At 39.1% G+C, this 21,097-nt stretch overlaps 1 protein-coding gene across 5 annotated transcripts in view; it reads right to left on the bottom strand.

Moving 5' to 3' along the window:
- The window catches only part of slx4ip (SLX4 interacting protein), a 93,708-nt gene that overhangs the window by 6,875 nt on the left and 65,736 nt on the right, over positions 1-21,097 (bottom strand). For all 5 annotated transcript variants that reach the window (XM_031901418.1, XM_031901417.1, XM_012962570.3 and 2 more), the window contains 2 exon segments: positions 17,857-17,948; positions 1,089-1,192 (listed from right to left, as the gene is read on the bottom strand). In XM_031901418.1, coding sequence (XP_031757278.1) covers positions 1,089-1,192; positions 17,857-17,948 — 196 coding nt within the window.

Raw genomic sequence — 21,097 nt, 5'->3', positions numbered from 1 at the left:
AAAAAAATTGTTTTTGCTTTTTAGGCACCTAATAAATTTCTACCAATTCTTGCACTGGTTGTTTTGGACCTTGAGCAGTAGTTCACAATTATAATAGACAATTCTCTGCTACATACTTGTTCTTATTATTTATAGTTTAACCCGCCTTGTACTACTGGCCATACATGTATGGATATAATCGTAAGAAACTACGCTTTGTATGATTTTAGGACCATGTGTGGGCTCTGAATTATTGTCCCAATAATTTCGTACTATGGTGATTGGTTGTTTAGTTGATCGGCCAGGTTAGAAAATTTTGGTCGGATAACGATAAAATCAGCGCATGTATTGTGTATCTGACAATATCCTTGGGGGACCTACAATGGAAGTCACATTGGTACAATTGGTATCTGACAACTATTTCATGTTCAGAACATCCTTCGAATTGTATTTTAAGGGCTATATCATACAATTTCAGTCTGAATGTTATTTACAGACCGATCGTTCGTTAGAAGAAGACTAAAATCTGAATGTTTTTAGCCTTGAGGCAACAAGGCATCTTACAAGCGCTGTTTGCAAGACATTGTAGAGCAGGGGTGGGCAAACTACGGCCCGCGGGCCACATCCGGCCCGTTGGCCTTTTTAATCCGGCCCGCTGACTCCGGGTCCCTTTAAATAATTTCTGGGCCCTGATTGGTTGCACTTCGTGCGTGCTGTATATGCAGGGGGCGCAACCATAAAAAAGGATGCAGCGGGGAGCCGGGAAACAGACGCAGCCGAACGATGGAGGGAGCCGCAGGTCGGGGAGATGGAGGATGCTGGGGGGGGGAGCTGGTGGGAGGAAGTTGGCCCGGCCTGGCCCGCCTGTGAGTCAATGTGGCCCCCGAGCCAAAAACTTTGCCCACCCCTGTTGTAGAGTTTGTCTGCTGACCCCACCCCCCCAACATTACCTCTTAAAAACCTAGGATCCCAGTTTAAATGCATATAATAAGAGCATGCTGAAACAGAAGTTAACACATTGCATGGAAATTTACAAGAAATGTCTGGAAATGCAGATATCTATGCAACACAATGGCTTCTTTATCTTGTCAAGTGAAATAATAACATACATGTTCTTTAGCACAGCTTGAGTTGGTGTAGTCAGTAGGTTGGTCATTTCAATTCCTTTGGGTTGCGCAAAATATTCTGATGTTCCGCTTGAACATGATTCTTTCTATAGAAAACAGAGGAAAAATACAAATATGACATAAAAAAAGCCAAACTACACAAATGGGGCAGCTACTTATAAATAAAATAACCAGTTGATTTGTAAGGAGATGATGCTTATAGGTGCCAAGCTCTTCTTTGTCATACCATCCAATGAATATTTTCCAACCAACCCAAAGCAAAAGCAATAACCTGTTATATGTGAAATCTCGTGCCAACTGCATTCACATCATTATGGGCATCACTTGGGAGGGCCAAGCCCATAGGTATACACTCAACACTTATAATAGAGCTTCATAAGGTTGAGCTCAAGGATTTTCTTTTTTTTCAGGATAAAGTTACACCTGGTTTTTCTTCCAGTGGAGGAAACCCAGTGATACCTATTGAGTCTAAAGGAAATGGTACAGATGGCTTAAAGTAAAAAAAAAAAAAAAAAGGTGCATTTATGGGCCACCTAAATGGCTGTTTCAGCAAAGACAGGTGGTTGCCATTAAACTCAATGACAGGCCGCACGGGTGGTTTCAGTATTTTTTTGACACCAGAAATATGCTAGAGGAGAAATAACCCGGTGTGGCTTTAGCCACATAGATAGGGGATGTTTCATAAAAACAAATAATGGAAAAGAAAACTGATGAAATAAATGATAAAGGGGTTCTTTTTTCCCCATAGTATTTTTATATAGAAATATTAATATAAACAATTATTTTCCTTTTGCCCCATCCAAGTTCTGTGAGGACATGGCTCTCTTTGCAAGTTTAGGCTAAAGCTGGCCATACTCTGCCCAGCAAGTGGATAGATAAATCTGGCCCAGATCCGCTTGTTTGGTGAAACCTGGGCCTGATTTGCTCAGCCTCAAGCCGGCAAAATCGGACTGCAGCCAACAATGGGGTCATACAGCTGGGCCTACAGGCACTCTGCATCTAAATGCCAATGCAGTCCTTGTCAGACAGAAAATTAAACCTGCCAGATATTGGTCAGACAGGCCCGTTGGTGGGCTCCATACATGGGCCAATAAGCTTCTGGACTGAGTGGGCAGGCTTGTATCAGGCTGTGTATTTCCACTTTAAAGTCATTATTGTGTCTTAAGCTGGCTGGGCACAAGCTTCTTATGACTTATATTATCCCTCCTATTACATTATATATTGCTAATAGAGATATTACAACTTTGTAACATTCGCATTAACCATTCCTACTCCTGTATGATGTGCCACCCCTTTATCAGCTTACCCCATCTTTTAGATTGTCAGCATTGTAGGCTGGTGCTTACTTACGCAGACTAAAAAATTCCAGTCTATTTCCAACTACCTCATAGAAAAAAGGCTTTGACACTGGATATGTGTTTTGGTTTTTTTTAAACAGAAAGAGTGAACTAAAAGAGAAATGGACTTTTCAACAGTAGAGGAATATCAGCTGATGCTCTATAACACATGAATAATTTCAGATTTTTGTACAAAATAAGATCAGTAGAATCATTTGTGAACATAAATGTACTAATTATCTTCTCTGTATGGTCTAATTTGGCTTTGTATAGAACAAAGCAGAAACAGAGACTGCACTCAAGCAAGATTTCAGCTGGGGAGCTTACCCCATTTATTATGCCAATGTACCACAAAACAAAATCAACGTTTTGGGGGGAGGGGGGCACTCCCTCCCTTCATTAGGGGAAGGGAGTGCCCCCACGAAATGTTGATTTTTTTGGTGGTACATTGGCATAATAAATGGAGTAAGCTCCCCAGCTGAAATTTTGCTTGAGTGCAGTCTCTATTTCTGCTTTGTTCTATACATTGTTGGGGCGCTGCCATACGTCTAGGAGACTTTGCACCACAGATAATTACCTAAGGTGAATTTTTTTTTGTTTGCTACAATTTTTTTGTTTGCTAATTTGGCTTTGGACATAGGGAGTTAAAGGCATTTGGGCTAACATTTTGATAAGGATGGTTTGTGGTTACTGGCTACAGTTCCTTCATGGACCACAGCAGAGGGTTTTTTGGTATGAACAAACATGACTAGAGAGCCTGATGTTTTATATAAGATAAAGAAGGGGTGGAAAAGGGTATTCTGAGAGAGGGGCTGCATGTCTCCACCAAACAAACACAGGCTAAATTCAGAGCTTTTATGTTACAGTCTGTTTTATGAGCTTGATTCATATTGTTGTTTACCTTTCAAATGAAATAATCTTTGCAGCCCCTGGGGGTATTCACAGTCATTTCCTAGTCCCTTCATTTCAAAGGGTAACACAAGGAATTTTAAAAAGCCAAGGAGCACGTGATCGCCCTCCCAGGTCACCCTCTCTGGTCATTTTCCCTGCTTCCATGATATCACAAACATCTGGAGAGAAGGATACTGTGAGAGAGGAAAGCCTGGGCAGGGGGTTATTACACATGCACTCGCTCTTGCTGTTCTGAATGAATCCGTATTTATCAGTAGGGCTTTCATCAAATGGTTTTATGAACAGATAAGTATAAAGTCAGTTATTGTCCCAGTAACTGCTGTCTCTGGAACTCTCTGGTTCTGACTTTATATTTCCATGGGTTGAAAACAATTTCAAGTATCTGTAGGTTTCAGTCCTTCAAGAAAAAAAAGCTTCAATAATCAGGCCCGTTTGGCATGCCACATATAATAGGCCTGGTACAAGTTGCCAATGTCCCCTAAAACGACTTTCAATTGTTCTAGACTAAGGCTATCGCTTGACACAATAGTTATTGATCCTTGTAGATCTACACATGTATGGGAGATGCTATATCCCTTTCCTTGGCTGATGTATTCCCCGCTATAGCAACAGATCAAAACCATTGATTAGGCCACCATTATTATGTCTTATTTATATAGTGCAGGCTCATTTATGCATTTTACCTAGATTGTTCATCATTCACTTATTCATTTATAAGGAGTTTTTTCGCCTCGAAACCTGATACAAAAATTTGCTCATCCCTACTGCCTGTATGTTTTTGGAGTGTGAGTTCCTAGAAGGATACCCAAGCAAGCATGGGAAGAACATGCAAACCCCTTGCCCTTGCTGGAAACTCCCTACTGATTATATTCATTCTCCTGTTGCTCTGGGTTTTCTAGTCTCTTTGAAAGATTAATCTTCCTTCTTGCCTAACCTCTGATAGTGTAGCATTAGAAGAAGAAGACGTAGAAATACCCCTGCATTCTCTTAGAGCTTAGGTACCACAAAACTACAGTATGTTTGTACTAAACAAAATTCTACAGTAATATTTTAATGTCCAGCGGTCCTTTGAAACCATAGTGGGTCCTATTCAATCTACAAAGAATGTGTATACAGTCAAGCAACATTTCTGCCCCCCACAAAGACAAATAAGCCTGAAAGCAACGTTCTGAGCACACAATTAGATGTTCCCGACTTTGCCTACGTATGGGAACAAAAGTGCCAGATTAACACCGACTTCTGCATAAGGTTTATTTTCCCCTTCAAAATTTTCAAACATGTACTTTATGTATTTCATTTTCTAAAAGGATATAACTTGCCTGATTGCTAATTGTGTTTTATTTGGCATGGTTAGGACAAAGGTATTTCTTCTGCCATATCCAAGTATTTCAGTGTTGATCTGCATATGGTGCACACAATAAATCTTCAGGATTTTCATGAACCCAATAGCAGGCTAGCACTCTGTGCATGGAAACTATGCGCAATACCGTTAAAGGGTCAGTATAATAAAAATGTTTCATACATTCTAAGCTTTAAGAAGATGTTTTAGAAAATCATCCATCACTTATGGAAAGTCAAATTCTTTGCTTAAAATACCAAAATATGGTGCTTTCAATTTGTAAGGCTCTTGGGACCAAGTCATAAGTGTGTTTTGTCTAAGGCCTAATAAAAAGCAAAAGCCCTCATTGGCTACAGATGCACATTAACCCTAGCGCAGTAATACATAGCAACCAGACATTCAATAGATCAAAGTTAATTCCTCATTGTACCTGGAGCAAGGGGATATCAAGCAAACTGACCAGCTTGGTACTCTCAGGGTGAACAATACTTATGTATAATAAGTAGTGATATATAAGATCCTATTTATCACATGCTTTTTCATAGGGTTACTGGATTCGGTAGACCCTGCAGGACTTATTTAGACTGGCGGCAATTCTCCCTGCCACCCTTTTGCTTTTCCTTCCACTCTCAGGGGCAGCTGCAAAAACTTGCACAGATCTGTGTCCCTTGGCCCCCCACTTCCTTACATACTATTCAGGCAAGGAATAACCCATTTAATACAGGTCTAAAGACTTTTACACCCCTATCTACACTACATAAACCTCCTTCCAATCAGGACTATTCCACAGGAAAATTGTTTTCTCTGGGCCCCTGGCATCAGAAGAATCTTTTGAGGGAAAATCAATAAATATACAAAACATGACACTTGTTACTTTCTAGATATACATAAGGCAAGTACCATTTGTGGCTCATCAACTGCTGTTGAAACTACTGTCAGCATTTTAGGCAGAAGGCTGTTTAGGACGGGGGGGGGGGGGGGGATATTGGGAACTGTAGTGGAGTATCTATATGACATTCAAGATTCTAGACACACAAATATAGTAGATTGTTGGATAGTTGTGTGACTTTGTACCTATTCGGCCAATCCAGTACGCAGCTGTAGCTACAGAAGTATTGGTACTCTGTTTACATTTAATTAGGAAAGTGCTTTTCCCTAATTATTCCCAATACAACACTCTGGGTTTTTCTGGTTCCGAGGTAAGCTTATCACCATGGATATGGATCCAACATGAGCTATATATGTTTGCATGCTGCGAGTGTTTGATTCACGGCAGAACAGTATGTGCCTGTATTGATCAGGCGCTGCTGGCATGGGATATGTGAGAAGGTGGCCCAGCGTGTTTACATGCAAGGTGGCATTTCTGCTTTAAGGCTTGAAAGAAAATGTGAACAAGAGCATGATTTATGTGTGAAACATTTCTGAACTTGCCCTATAAGTACAGTAGACTTTCCTCTGTGTGCCACACCCTTGCAAGCGCTGTATTTTGAGAGCTAAACAATTAAAACAGACCATGAGTCAGTCTCTGAAAAACTCTGTGGGAACCAGCCTTCTGCTATGCCGAGTGATGTAAACTCCCCAGGGCCTCCAAAGCCTACAACAGAATTCACAGAGAGACATAAATAAAAACACAGAGAGTGCTCCATGTAGATGTACTGCTGCAGCCTCCTATTACAACTATTACAACGTGTCGTCCGTCTAGAACGGAGATTTTCAACCTGTGGCCTGCAGCTGCTGCGGAACTGCAACTCCCCAACACAGCTGGGCAACAAGAGCTACAGGATGTCCCTGAATGTTCTTGCTTCTGTCTCTACATTACTCAGCCCCTGAAGCTGCACATGTACCTTTTATTTCTTCCATGCTCTTCTGCCGTCAAGCAAAAAAAGGTTTCAAAGTTGGCATTCCGACTCGGCAACATTTGCAAAATAAAAACCGAAGGCTGAAATTGTTTCTTCACCCATTAAATGGAAAGCACATTTTTTGGCATATTTACACTTGTGCACAGGCAGGGAGGGCACGGCAGATTAGTGTGCTTTCCAGCCCTTGAACTGTCAAATCTTATTAGCCTTCCCGTGTTCTGACAGCACTTAGGCTATTTCACATTTCTGACTCCAAATATGTGCTCTTGGGAAGGGTTACGGCCTTGACTTCCCTTGGGGGAATGGGTTAGGGGGGAGAGGGAGAAAGTTTCTCTGTTGTGGTGTTTAATGCTGGTTTGCCTTTCTGTTCATCTGATATTAACACACACTGCTCCCAGCACAATACAATTATATTAAGAGAAAAGTCATTGTACTTTTTCCACCTGCCTTGTCCCAAATGGTTAGGTACTGTCAAATAAAGAATGCACCCCCTCCAAACCAATGAAAATTGTTATACTTTTGGCAGCTGAGAACAAAGTTCCTTATGCCTTTAGATGGGGATCCAAAATCTCTGCTTGAGCAAGTTAGGACCATGGCAGAATATTAGTTCTAGAGACAGAAGGTAAAGTTGTCCAACTATATGTAGTGACAACCAGAGTCCAAATTATATTATTGCTGGCTGTGAAAATACCAGTTCAATGCCTGCTTCTGTGTGTATAGACACCAAAGGCACCCCCCTGTTGGGGATTCTAATCAACTAAAATTGTTCTGTGTGTAGAGAACAGTGGGCCAAGTAGTATTCATCCATCTTCTGACCCCGATACATTACCTAGGCCTGGGTACTAGTAAAAGAGGGGGCTGTTTGACTCATGTAAATTATATCACTCAATAAGGTGGAAAACTTTTACTTGTTGAAAGAATTATCTGACAAATAAAATGCTTCCTTGTGCAAAATGTAAAATAATAAAATAAGAAAAGGGGCTCCACGGCTCATATTTTGCACGGTATTGCTGGTCTGACTCCCAAACCATAATAAATCAGCATGCCCACAAGATTTGACACTGATTCAATTGAGTTTTGTCCAAAATCCGCACCAGTTTAAAAACAAGCAGGTAGAATATTAAGCTAGATAAGGTAACAGGAAAGGCACACGTATCTCCCTATTGCTGCTATGATGGCCAGAGCTTGTAGGTGGCCACTCCTTTGGGCATTCTCTGCTTTCAGCTGCACTGAGAGTTGAACGCAGTCTTAGGCCTGCTGGCGGCACGCAGGCACGGTGGAGAAAATATTAATCAACCTCAATGTGGTCTGCATCCAGTGAAGGCCAAGGATTTCTCCTCTAATTCTCAACTGCTGCTGCTCTTGTAATATTTGGTGGCATGCAGCCATTAATACATTTTTTTAGTGATCATGGAATCCCTCGTGGAGCGATATGGTTACATATCTTCAAGAGAAGCAACTGCAAGACTTTCAGAAGGAAATAAATCTGTGGATTTATGCCAGTTGCACTCAGAGGAAGCACAATGAGGATAGACTTTATATTCTGGTTATGGCACAGATAGCATGCAATGCATATGGGATACAAACAAGAAGAAAAGAGAGAAGAATGGCAGTGCTCTGATTTTAGTCGGAGGAGGAAAGTAACACCTCATAAGCTCTGGAAAAAGGTTATGAGCTCTTCCTTCTCCTAAGGATTAGAGTAGAGATGGTTATTTCCTTCATAAGTGCACATTGCAAGAGCTGAGAAATGGATTGTATCTTCATTGCTACATTATAGGCTCTATCCCATTCCTCCTTAGCACCCGATGAGACCACACACAGGCACTGCGTAACAAGCTTTAGATTTTATTGACCCTGTCAGTTGAAAAGGAAAAAGGAATCATCATAATGGGCTATGCGGCTATCCCTAAAGCATACTTAATATATGTTGAATTGCTATATAGGCAAGCCGAGATTCTTAATTCATATCAGACGTAAAAACAACACCCCGTAAGCTTCACATTATCCGGTATACAAGCTAATCGTGAGGTGTAAATAAGAGGACATGGTGCTCCATTGCCTTTAAATGCCATGCACACATATGGCTTCTCTAAGGGTTAGAAAAAACAGCAAGGATGGAAGTGCCAACTCATTTTATTATATTAAAGGAGAACTAAACCCTAGAAATGAATATGGCTAGAAAAGCATCATTTTATATAATGAACTTACTGCACCAGCCTACAGTTTCTAGAGTTTCAGCATCTCTATAGTAGTAATGATCTTTACAGTTGACACAGGAGCTCGTGATCCTGGATTCTGTTAAGAGTTGTCAGTGACTCTGCACATGCTCAGTGGGCTCCGGGCAGGTGCTGAGAAGCTAAACTTAGGGGTCGCTGCAAATTAATAAGCAGATAATAAAGTTTGTCTGTCATATAAATGGATGCTACAGGGCTGATTATTAAATTCTGATGCTAACTGCACTGGTTTCAGAGCTGTCATGTAATGAGAATCTGAATTAATACTGTGACATTTATATTCTATATATACAGAATATTGTGAGTGGGTCCCTAAGCTCAGTAAGTGACAGCAGCACAGAGTATGTGCAGGGAATCAGCAGAAAAGAAAATGGGGGCTACTGAGGGCATCTTTGGGGGCACAGATCTTCCCTGCTACAGGGCTGTGGTTGCCTTGGGCTGGTACAGAAGCACAAAACATAATGTAACATTTCTAGCCTATTTCTTAAGTTAAGCTTTAGTTTCTCCTTTAACCTGCAAACAACTTTCTTGATTGAACATAGCTACAAACCAGCCACCTATTTTTGGCAATGTAATTGCATTTTATGGTAGTAGAAAAGGTTGAATTTAAGATGTGAACAGTCACAGCTCTCTATAAAACAACCTGATGGCAAGCCAACTTTACTGCTAATATAGGCAAGTACAGACACAAGTTCTACTGCTACAGATACAAATAAAGACCCTTTTTACTAATGATAGAGGCACTAGTGTTTGAGTGTCTCTGCGTTGCAATGATTGCATAGGTATTACCCTATAACGATACAGTAGCTGCCTGATCTTAAAGGAAAAATAACACCAAAAAAAAAAAGCATTTTATATGCACTTTCTAAACCCTTAAATCCAGCTCAAGCATGCTGCCTGGCAGTACCAAATGACTTGATGAGTCCGTTAAAAAATGAAATGGTTTCACAGGTAACATCTTTGAGCAACAATTGTCAACAAAGTGCACCAGTGCTTTTAGGTGATTGGCATTTAATGCTGAGCTCACAGAGTTACAAAATGTATGGCGATAAAGAGCTTGAGATCACCCAGTGTGCAACCCATAGCAACCAGGATTTAGCATTTTTTTTAGCTGCTGTTAGAACAATGATAGCAAAAATTTGACTGATTTCCATGGGTTACTAACCAGGTGCAAATTTGCCCAGTGTTGATAAATTAAAAAGTCTGATGACTACTGCCTTAAGGTGGCCATACACGTTAAGATCCACCTGCTTAGCGAGGTTACCAAGCAAGCAGATCTTTTCCCGATATCCCCACCTACGGGTGGGCGATATCGGGCAAATTTAGGCTAATTCAATCGAATTGTAACGGCGGCAATGGGCACAGTTGGATCGGGGACCGCATCGGCTTGTTGATGCGGTCCCCGATTCGACTACGTCTTTTAACCTGCCCAATCAATATCTGCCCAATTTTAGGCCAGATATCGGTCGGGCAAGCCCGTCGTTAGTTCCCATACACGGGCCGATAAGCTGCCGAAACGATATCGGCAGTTACAATCACCCCGTGTATGGCCACCTTTAGACAGGTTCAAGGAAAGGTTTGAGGCCTTGTTAGCACGTGAGAAATAAGAGGTTACTGAGATATAACCCTTTGAGTTAGGAATGATTATATTTTCCATTCTGAGGCAAACTGGAGTCAACTTTAGATGTTTTTAATTTCCTCTCGTTTTATGAGGCGTGGGGCACTGATAACTTCCTTGTACATTGGGATAAAATGATGCACGCTTGGGATTACACTGCGCTCAGTTACACAATGTTGATGTCTGTGGCCTAATCTTGTATATTATTTATGTGCACAGCTTACTGTCAGTCCCCAGTGGCTGGCAACACAAAGCTCTTCATTCCTCACTGATGGAGGGTAAAAGTTATATGGTTCCAGATATTCTAATCTTTCTGCAATCGTGTATTGTCATGTATGACCTGTTGCACAACAGTTATTTGGCTCTCGAATCTCTGCCTCCAGAACTTACTGAAGTAAACAGTTATGAAATGTTATCCTGTATACTAGTCAGGGCTGTCCAAATGTATGCTACAAAAATGTCACAGTGCTGCAATGTTGAGAACTGCAAAAAAAAAATACAAAGGACTGTGAGAAGACAGACTGCTGAGAAGATAAAACCCTCTTTTTACATACCCGGATATAACGTTTTTACAAAATTGCCACTGCACGTGGCATCTTTTTTCCCTCCCATTTTGTCTCTCTCCCCTGGGAACCGTAACATTAAAGTTCTACTGTTCTTAAATAATTATTTCAGAAAAGGTACAGAACAGATTTTTTTAATTGCTTATATTCTGATATACAGTATATTCTTATTTTCATGAGATGAAGCTAATTTAGGTAATACAGTCTCTATCCAATACTACGGTTTAAGAACCTGCCAGTTGATTGTGTCATATTGAGAGCTACAGACTGTGTTTTTTTGTTTTGTTTAAAATGAAATCAGTCAATGGTAAATAAGGGTTTGATTCTGGTTGGGGGAATATAACAATATGATACTGTGCAATCACATCAGCCTGCTAAGCATTATTTTCAGTGGTATGTTTTATTTGTTTTATGGTTAACCAAAAAAGATGGCGAAAGGACAGAATGGGAAAAAGAAAAACAACAAAATCACATGGTTTCTTTCCTCTAAAATAGAACACGCCACATTCTATTCTTTTTAGTTCCAAACCAGCACTGCTGATCCTGACTTACAGCAAAAGGACCAGGTATGATTTCAAACCTTTTTTAAATTTCGTAATTAAGAAAGATAAAAAAAAAAACATCCTAAAAGCATCCTAGCCTAAAAAAGTAACAGCAACACTAACCTTGATCTCTTGCTGACAGATCAGACTTCCCCAAGCTGGTGTATTGTAAAAGGATTATTATACAGTGCTAACTCTGACAGGAGAGCTCTGGGAAGAGTAAAGTAGGATTAATGGATAGAGCCAGAAAAAGGCTTTCTAGATTAAGGTAACATCTTCTATCAGAGTTTGTTTTTTTGTTTTTTTCTTTTTACAGATCAGTGTCACTCTAATACTGGCAATGCACTAGTACCTGGGACCAAACGTGCTGCTCCAAAGATATTACTTATAACCACCACGAGTGCCTACAATCTCCAACAATGAATACAGGTATGGGACGTGTTATCCAAAATGTTAGTGACCTGGGGTTTTCCAGGTCTTTTCCACTAATTACCTATCCAAAATGTTAGTGACCAGGGGTTTTCCAGGTCTTTTCCACTAATTACCTATCCAAAATGTTAGTGACCAGGGGTTTTCCAGGTCTTTTCCACTAATTACCTATCCAAAATGTTAGTGACCTGGGGTTTTCCAGGTCTTTTCCACTAATTACTTATCCAAAATGTTAGTGACCTGGGGTTTTCCAGGTCTTTTCCACTAATTACCTATCCAAAATGTTAGTGACCAGGGGTTTTCCAGGTCTTTTCCACTAATTACCTATCCAAAATGTTAGTGACCAGGGGTTTTCCAGGTCTTTTCCACTAATTACCTATCCAAAATGTTAGTGACCTGGGGTTTTCCAGGTCTTTTCCACTAATTACCTATCCAAAATGTTAGTGACCAGGGGTTTTCCAGGTCTTTTCCACTAATTACCTATCCAAAATGTTAGTGACCTGGGGTTTTCCAGGTCTTTTCCACTAATTACCTATCCAAAATGTTAGTGACCAGGGGTTTTCCAGGTCTTTTCCACTAATTACCTATCCAAAATGTTAGTGACCAGGGGTTTTCCAGGTCTTTTCCACTAATTACCTATCCAAAATGTTAGTGACCAGGGGTTTTCCAGGTCTTTTCCACTAATTACCTATCCAAAATTTTAGGGACCTGGGGTTTTCCAGGTCTTTTTCACTAATACTTTCCCTAATCTGGATCTCATTACTTTGTCTCCTAAAAAATCATTTAAACATTAAATAAAACCCAATTAAAGCCTCCAATAAGGATTAACTATATCTTAGTATCAAGAACACAACTACACGGTTTGTTTGTTTTTTTACACAGAAAAAGGAAATCTTGTTTAAAGGTGAATTATTTGATTAAAACAGAGTCTATGGGACATGGCCTTCACATAATTCGTAGCTCTCTGGATCATGGGTTTCCTGATAATGGATCCCACACCTCTATAACGATGTATAACATTATTATGTTATAGAATGAATCTGGCCTCAAGCATGTGGATGTAATAGTTTGCTAAAATACAATTTTGTTGTGATTCATCATGCGACAAAACTGTGACAAATCCAAATGCAAAAATACACCATGTAAAACCTGCCTGAGATCATGTAGAATTCAATGGCAGGTGTCCTTTTTAAGATCTTTCTTTGCTTCTCAGTTTTAGAGCTTTACACATTTTTTTGCCTTTGTACAACAATAAAAAAGTTGTGGTTTTCCCATTTTCTTTTGTGTCTTTTTTTCCATTTGAATATTTTGATAAATGACTGACATTCATGGAAATGAGTTTAGCCGTGGTTTAAAAAAAACTATAAAACCACGAAAATCCAAATATTAATTAATGATCCCTAAATATAGGTCCCGAGATGTAGAACTCTTTGAAGAACCACTATGAAGCCCTGTTACAGTTAAAAAGCGGCTACTGTACCTTTCAGAAGGCTGGAGCATTTAAGTATGAGGCGTTGGGTTGCTTGAAGCACAGTAGCTGAAACAACATCCCATCAATGCCCTAACAGTGTCTTTTAGGACTAGACATCCATGTAATTTGTATGCAAATGACAACAAATATACACATTTTTTGTGTTTAAATGTTTGAGAATTGTGCATTCGATTTTCAGGATTACTGGTAAAGCCTGGGCCAGATACTGCCTTTCCCATTCTCCATTTACAAAGCTGCTTTTCTTTATATGGCTTTGCCCGCTAGGCTGCCTCAGATCACACAGCAGGAAGGAGACAGGATCAATTAGTGCAGTGGCAGAGGTTAACCAGCAAGGCATCCTACTATACTGGCTGCCACACACTCTCAGCCCGTACATTTCAGCACTGGAAACACATTTACTTCCCAGAAAATCATCACATTTCAAAATAAAAAAGAACCTATTTAACATAAATTGGTAGCGGCGTCTTTGGCGATCAAGTGCCCTGTGTCCTAGAGAGGGCACTATAGCTGCTTAAAGTTTAGTTTAATGTTTTAGTCAGTGTATCAGAATACAGGTATTGTACTATACTTATGAAGGTAAGCTGCACAGAAATAGTAATAATATAAACAAATATATGCCTGGAATATAAAAATATAATGGCCACACATATTATTGGTCACCCACTTGTACTAATGGGGCAATGCAAACAGCCACAAAGTTTTTTCCAGGTTCAGCAGCTCCCATGGTGTTTGCTTTCAGAAAGCTACTTGCTGGTTGCTGTGGGTTACTAGAACTGGAGTAAGCTTTAAACGTGTATGTGTAACATATACATATGTAATAAAAGGCACTGAGTTCAGCCAGGAGCAGTAACTCATAGCAAACAATAAGATATTTGCTTTTAAACAGGTGACCAGTAAATGCTACCTGCTGATTGGTTGCTATGGGTTACTGCACCTGGGCTAACTTAGTGCCTTTTTTATATAGCCCCCTAAATATATTTCATACATGCATTTAAAGGAGCAATTGAATGAATGCAATAAATAAAGTTTCTGCTGAACATACTTTTTGCCTATTGTTTTAATCACAAAAATTCTGTTTTTTGTTACACAGGGAGACTAAAGGTGGCCATACACGGGCTGGTTGTAGCTGCCAATATCAGAGCAATTCGGCAGCCCATGTAGGGGCACAAACGACGGGCCTGCCTGACCGATATATGGCCTGAAATCAGGCAGATCTCGATCGGGCAGGTTAAAAAATTTAGTCGAAACGGAGACCACATAGGTTCGTTGATGTGGTCCCCAAACCTACTGCGCCAATAAACTGACATTCTAATTCGGGCCTAATGACCGAATTAGCCTAAATTCACCCGATATAGCCCACCCGTAGCAGGGGGTATTGGGAGAAGATCTGCTCGCGACCTCGCCAAGCGAGCGGATCTTAATGTGTATGGCCACCTTAAAGGAACAGTAACACCAAAAAATCAAAGTGTATAAAAGGAACTACAGTATAAAGTACTGTTGCCCTGCACTGGTGCAACTGGTGTATTTGCTTTAGAAACATTACTATAGTTTAGTAAATGAAGCTGCTGTGTAGCCATGGGGGCAGCCATTTAAAAGAGAAAAGGCACAGGTTACTTAGCAGATAACAGATAAGTTCTGTACAATACAATGGTGTTTTATCTGTTATCTGCTATGTAACCTGTGCCTTTTCTCCTTTTTCCAGCTTGAATGGCTGCCCCCATGGCTACACATCAGCTTTTTATATAAACTATAGAAGTGTTTCTGAAGCAAATGTGCAAATTTTACCAGTGCAGGGCAACAGTGCATTGTATTATGATTACTTAAAAACATTTTTATTTTTTGGTGTTACTGTTCCTTTAAAGCTACTTCTTGTTTGGTCTTTGTGAGATAGATAATTTAATTACCAGTATACAACCACGACCTTTAAGCTTTTTTTGTGACTGTATGTACAGGTATTCTGCTCCATTAAGCATTTCTAATATAGATGTTGAAGTACTTACGGCTCATAAGTGTGTCTGCCTTCTCACAGTTTTGTTCTGCTGTAAAAAAATCCAACTTTGCTAGACCAGGCGTATCCCTACATACAAATTATTTTATAACCTAACAATTTTTGCATGTATAACCATTTATTGTCATACTGGAGCTTACACTAGCAAACATTAATTAAGGAGCTAACAAATATGACATTCTCTAAAACCCCGTAAAGAAGGAAAATATTTTCAGTGATTGTTACTTTCACTAGCAATGATAGTTACCCTTTAACATGCACTTTAAATTTGCCCACTTTGCTGTTCCCATAAGTCTATAGTTGTCCACAAGAGGGGTAGCCTGGGTAATATCTGCAGGCCCAACATTTGCCACTAATTCAGAGGACTGTAACTTACTCCCATATGTTGTCTGTTGGAAAGAGTCACAGCAGGTGAAACTTGACACTAAATATATTGAATAACAGGAAAGAATGAGTCCACAGGGGTCATTGTCTAACCCATAATGAAGGCCCAGGTAAATCTGTATGACTGCCCTCAAAGCAGTAGACTTAGCTGGGGATTATGGAGATCCCCTTTAATCCTGGACTAAACATTTGTTATAGGCAGTTATGTGTTGAAATGAGTGACATAGGCTAAAGGGGTTATGTTTTCACATTTGTTGCTGTGGTTTTAGAGAAAGTTAGTTTTCACTTCTGTATTGATTTACCCTTTTAACGGCACAGCCCTTCAGTTGAATCAGTAGCCAATAACTTACTAAGAGCCCTGCATGGGTTCCCCATATATATGAATGCATGCAGAAGTCAATAAGGCTGTTCATTCACTCCTCATCTAACATGAAAATAACATGGTCCTGTTTACCTTAAACTATGCAGTGGCCGACTGGTGCCAAGCTATGACTTAATGATAAGGTTTACCTTCTCCTCTTCCCTTACTTCTAGAATTTGCATTATTATAAACAATAGCGGGGCGTGACAGCAATAATTATCCCATAATGGTGCTGCCTACAGGGGACGGCTTACATAGCTATAGGCGTCACAGTAGCATAAAGAACTGAAACAAGGGCTCTACTTATGACATTTAAATCTACAAGAGACGTACAGATATTTCAAAAGCTTGGACAAAAAAAATTCTACCCTCGGTATTACTAAAGTTTTTTTTCAGTAAATTTCTCTCCTTTTTGCTTCAGAGTAAAGGTGGGCATACATGGAAAGATCTGTTTGTTTAGCAAGGTCACCAGACGAGCAGATCTTTCCCCAATATACCCACCTTGAGAAGGGCATATAAAAATGATTCAATCATTTGGCCCTCTGGCCAAATAATTAAATCACATTGACGGTGTGTAGACCATGGAAGCAAGGACCAAATCAACAAGCTGTTAAGCTTCTGACCCAGCAAATTTTATAGACCCATATGGCCACCTTACTCGACTGTGGTACTGCCTTCCAGACCTCGTGCATCAACCCCCAAACGATAGAGCTGCACTCTCAGCCTGTATAGATTCAAAAAATAGCACAGCAATAAAAGCACTTTTGCAGCATTATTGCACTTTGTCTTGTGCTCCCCTCTATACACTTTTTGTATGGCCACCTCATGTGCTGTGTATTTGGATGAAATTTGTTGGATATAGGGAAACCCAGTGCTCCAGTTTTAACACACCAATAAACAGATTTTAAATGTTAAGCTCTTTTTTTAGATTATAAGCACCTCTTGTACTGGTTATTGGTTGTTTTCTATGTTTTCTTGTATGTTTAATGTATACACCCATCTATTGTACTGAGGAATATGTTTAGAGTAAATATGCTTTAATAATAACAACAACAATAATGGTAGTAGTAATAATAATAATACAGGTATAGGATTCATTACCCAGAAACCTGTTATCAATAAAATTCTGAATTACAGGAAGGCCATCTCCCATAGACTCCATTATAAGCAAATACAAATTTTTAAAATGATTTACTTTTTTCTCTGCAATAATAAAACAGTACCTTGTACTTGATGCCAACTAAGATATAATTACCCCTTATTGGGGCCGAACAGTCCTATTGGGTTTATTTAATGGTTAAATGATTCCCTTTTCTCTGTAATAATAAAACAGTACCTGTACTTGATCCCAACTAAGATATAATTACCCCTTATTGGGGCAGAACAGCCCTATTGGGTTTATTTAATGGTTAAATGATTCCCTTTTCTCTGTAGTAATAAAACAGTACCTGTACTTGATGCCAACTAAGATATAATTAATCCTTACTGGGTTTATTTAATGTTTTTAATGTATTTAATTACATCATTTTTTAGTAGACTTTAGTTATAGGAATCCAAATTACAGAAAGATCTCTTATCTGGAAATCCCCAGGTCTGAAACATTCTGAATGACAGATCCCATACCTGTAATAATAATAATATGAATGTGCAAAGACTACTCTCACATACATACCAGAGTAGCAGCAGCCTCAGTTACCCACACGCTGGAGGCGGGTTCAAGCTGACTTGCACAGACCACAAATCTGTCTGGAAACACGTGCAGTTCTGAAAAAATAAATAAATGAATAAAATGGGGAGGAAAAAAAATCGTTGACAGTCAAAAAGAAAATGAGGGTAGTTAAGAAAACGTTACATGTTGGTATAACAATTAAGAGGAAGTTATATGCTGAGAGACACAATTGTACATGTTAATATGCCTGATGGAAGCTCTTGAAAAAGCTTTTACATGAATAGGTACTTACACAAACTTACATCTCAGAACCCTGCAATGGAAACAATTATTTCAAGAGTGATGGTACCGATTCTATATAAAAAGGCAGATATTATGTCTTGCGTGCAGGGCCCTCTAATCCTTCTGTTTCATTCTTTAATGTAATGTCACTCCTTTGTTTGGTGTATTATTATTTTTATTTTTGTTGTAAAGTGCTGCACAACTTGTTGGTACTATGTAAATAAATGATGAAGACAAGATATATTAAATAACTACATTTTGTCTGATTGGGAGCCACGGGCACTGTAAATAATAACAGCAGTTTTGGGTAATTAGCTATTCTCTAATTTAGCCTCCATTTACAAATATTAAAGATTTTATATTTCTGCTTTAGACTTTATGATGTGTCTATGTACCAGAGGATTACTCAGGTTGCAAGCTGTTGTCCTCTGAAAAAGCCTATAAGGCAGCTGACAATGACATAGGCTAGGGCTATTCAGGAGTAATTTACTTTAAAGGTTCCTTCTCCATAATATGAAATGAAGAAATGGTACTTGGGTACAGCCAGGAAGATCAGGGGCATAGCTTGATAATTAATTATAATATATTAATCATTAATTATAATATTGATAATTGTAATAATTTTCCAGCTCAACCTATGGCATGCCAGTGTAGTTAGATTCTTAACTTTCATTCATGACTCTTGGAGTTATATCAGTAGTTATGCTTGGTAGTTTGCACTGCAAAATGCACAACCATCTCTGTGTGGCTTCCATTGACACTTTGGCCCAGGGAATGTAATTGTGAATTTCAAGACTGCTATCTATCTATCTGTCTATCTATCTATCATCTATCTATCTATCTATCTCATCTGTCTATCATCTATCTATCTATCTATCTATCTATCATCTATCTATCTATCATCTATCTATCTATCTATCATCTATCTATCTATCTATCTATCTATCTATCTGTCTATCATCTATCTATCTATCTATCTATCTATCTGTCTATCATCTATCTATCTATCTATCTATCTATCATATCATCTATCTATCATCTATCTATCTGTCTATCATCTATCTATCTATCTATCTATCTATCTATCTATCTCAGTCCAACATTTAAGAATTGATTTATAGCCCTTGTAAACTGAAATAGCTAATGAAGATATTTTAGCAGGAGATGAGATCAGCCCATATCTATAGAAATACATTGCACAGGGAAATCCAGAATCTCACTTTTGGCAGCCATGCTAAGCAGTTTGGCCAAACTGTATATTTTGTTTTGTTTACAAGAACACAATTGTATGTTGCTAGGAGGTTTTAGTACAAATTGAGCAGTCAAGGGCATGAAGAATGACACAACGAGTGGGAAAGGAAAACGCATTTAAAAGCATAAAATAATTAAAACAATGCTATCTGCAATAAATTAGGTTTTATGTGTATGTCTGTGCAGATGTATACAACGAACAGCTTTTAACTTTCTTTTAAAGGGAAACTTAATATAATATATACTGTAGATATGGCTGGGAGGTACCTAAAGTAGTGCTTCTGGCCTGAGGAAGGATGCATTTGGTAACCTCATTAGGTTTTTCATTTTTGTAAGCAAAATCCCATGGAGTGCCCTAAATATGTATCTGTATTATGTATCTGTACCTTCTCCAAACCTATTTATAAGGATCCAAATGGATTTATTATGTAGTTCAATAGGTTTGGTGGAAAAACAAGTATGATATCTCTGTATAATATCTTTTTTTGCAAGTGTTCATGCGATATTTTCTGGCATTTTATCCAAAAACTTCTCCCAGGGAAAATCTCCCAGACAAAATACTGTTTATGAGAAGTTCCTTGATTATAGAACAACCAGGCATAATCAGGATTATAGAACATTCCTGTCTTAAAAACAGGTATCCAGGTTTTAAGGTGGCAATTGCCTCTATCTGCCACAACCACATCAACAGTTATATGTTTTTCTGGGAGACATTGCCTTGCTTTTTATCCTGATGACTTCTCGGTAGAAAAAATGTCCTGAAGATGAAACGATCAATGACGTAATGAGGCTTGGTGAACAGAGGGAAAGCTTATAGCCCCCAGTGTAAATGTAGTGAGTTGTGGTGTGTTGAGCATGTTAGTGAGGATTAGGGGCACTGGGTTAGGATTGGCAGGGAGCTATGTACAAAGCTGGGCCAAGGTAGGGATAGCTGTATGTGCCAACCCTAGATCCCATCACACCATTATCCATTGTCTGGTAGAGAAAGTGGTTGACATAAATCAAGTAATACCACATTCCTGAGGAGATACAAGATGGTTGTATGATGAGCCACTCAAGAAGTATAACACTGTGAACCATACAATAAACATATGTTTTGTGATTGGGCCCCCTCTTTTTCCACAAATAATTTTTCCTAGGCAGGTGCCTATGCCACTGTGCATCCCACAATAAAAATATTTTCTGGAATTGGGCACACCCTCGTTCAAAAAAAAAAAAAAAGGTTCAATTAATGTTGTTAATGTTCCCAGTCATGACCATTCCATGCAATGAATTAAGAAGAGAAATCTTCAATATATAAACTAGGGATGCGCCAAATCTAGATTTGGCTGAAGATTCAGCCTTTTCAGCAGGATTTTGCCGAATACAAATGTCTGGCCAAACCGACTCCTTAAAATTAGGGATGCACTGAATCCAGGATTCGGCCAAATTTATGCTCCTGGCCGAACCAAATCCGAAAAATCATGCAAATTTACCTTGTTTTCAGTTGAAAATTTAACCCTTCCAAAACATAAATAACATACTTTATGAAGGATTTGAGAGTTCGGCCGAACTCGAAAAAGTGGATTTGGTGCATCCCTACTTTTGGTTAAATGAACAGGGAAATAAAATAAAAAATTAAGCACGTTCTCCTATTTAACCCCCCAGTAGCCTAATTTCCGTTTGCAAACTACGATTCGGATTCAGTTCCGTATTCAGCCGAGTCTTTCAC

Source organism: Xenopus tropicalis, chromosome 5, assembly GCF_000004195.4.
Source record: "Xenopus tropicalis strain Nigerian chromosome 5, UCB_Xtro_10.0, whole genome shotgun sequence".
NCBI classification, from domain to species: domain Eukaryota; kingdom Metazoa; phylum Chordata; class Amphibia; order Anura; family Pipidae; genus Xenopus; species Xenopus tropicalis.
The sequence above is the reverse complement of the archived record's forward strand: the minus strand, read 5'-3'. Positions and strand labels throughout refer to the sequence as shown.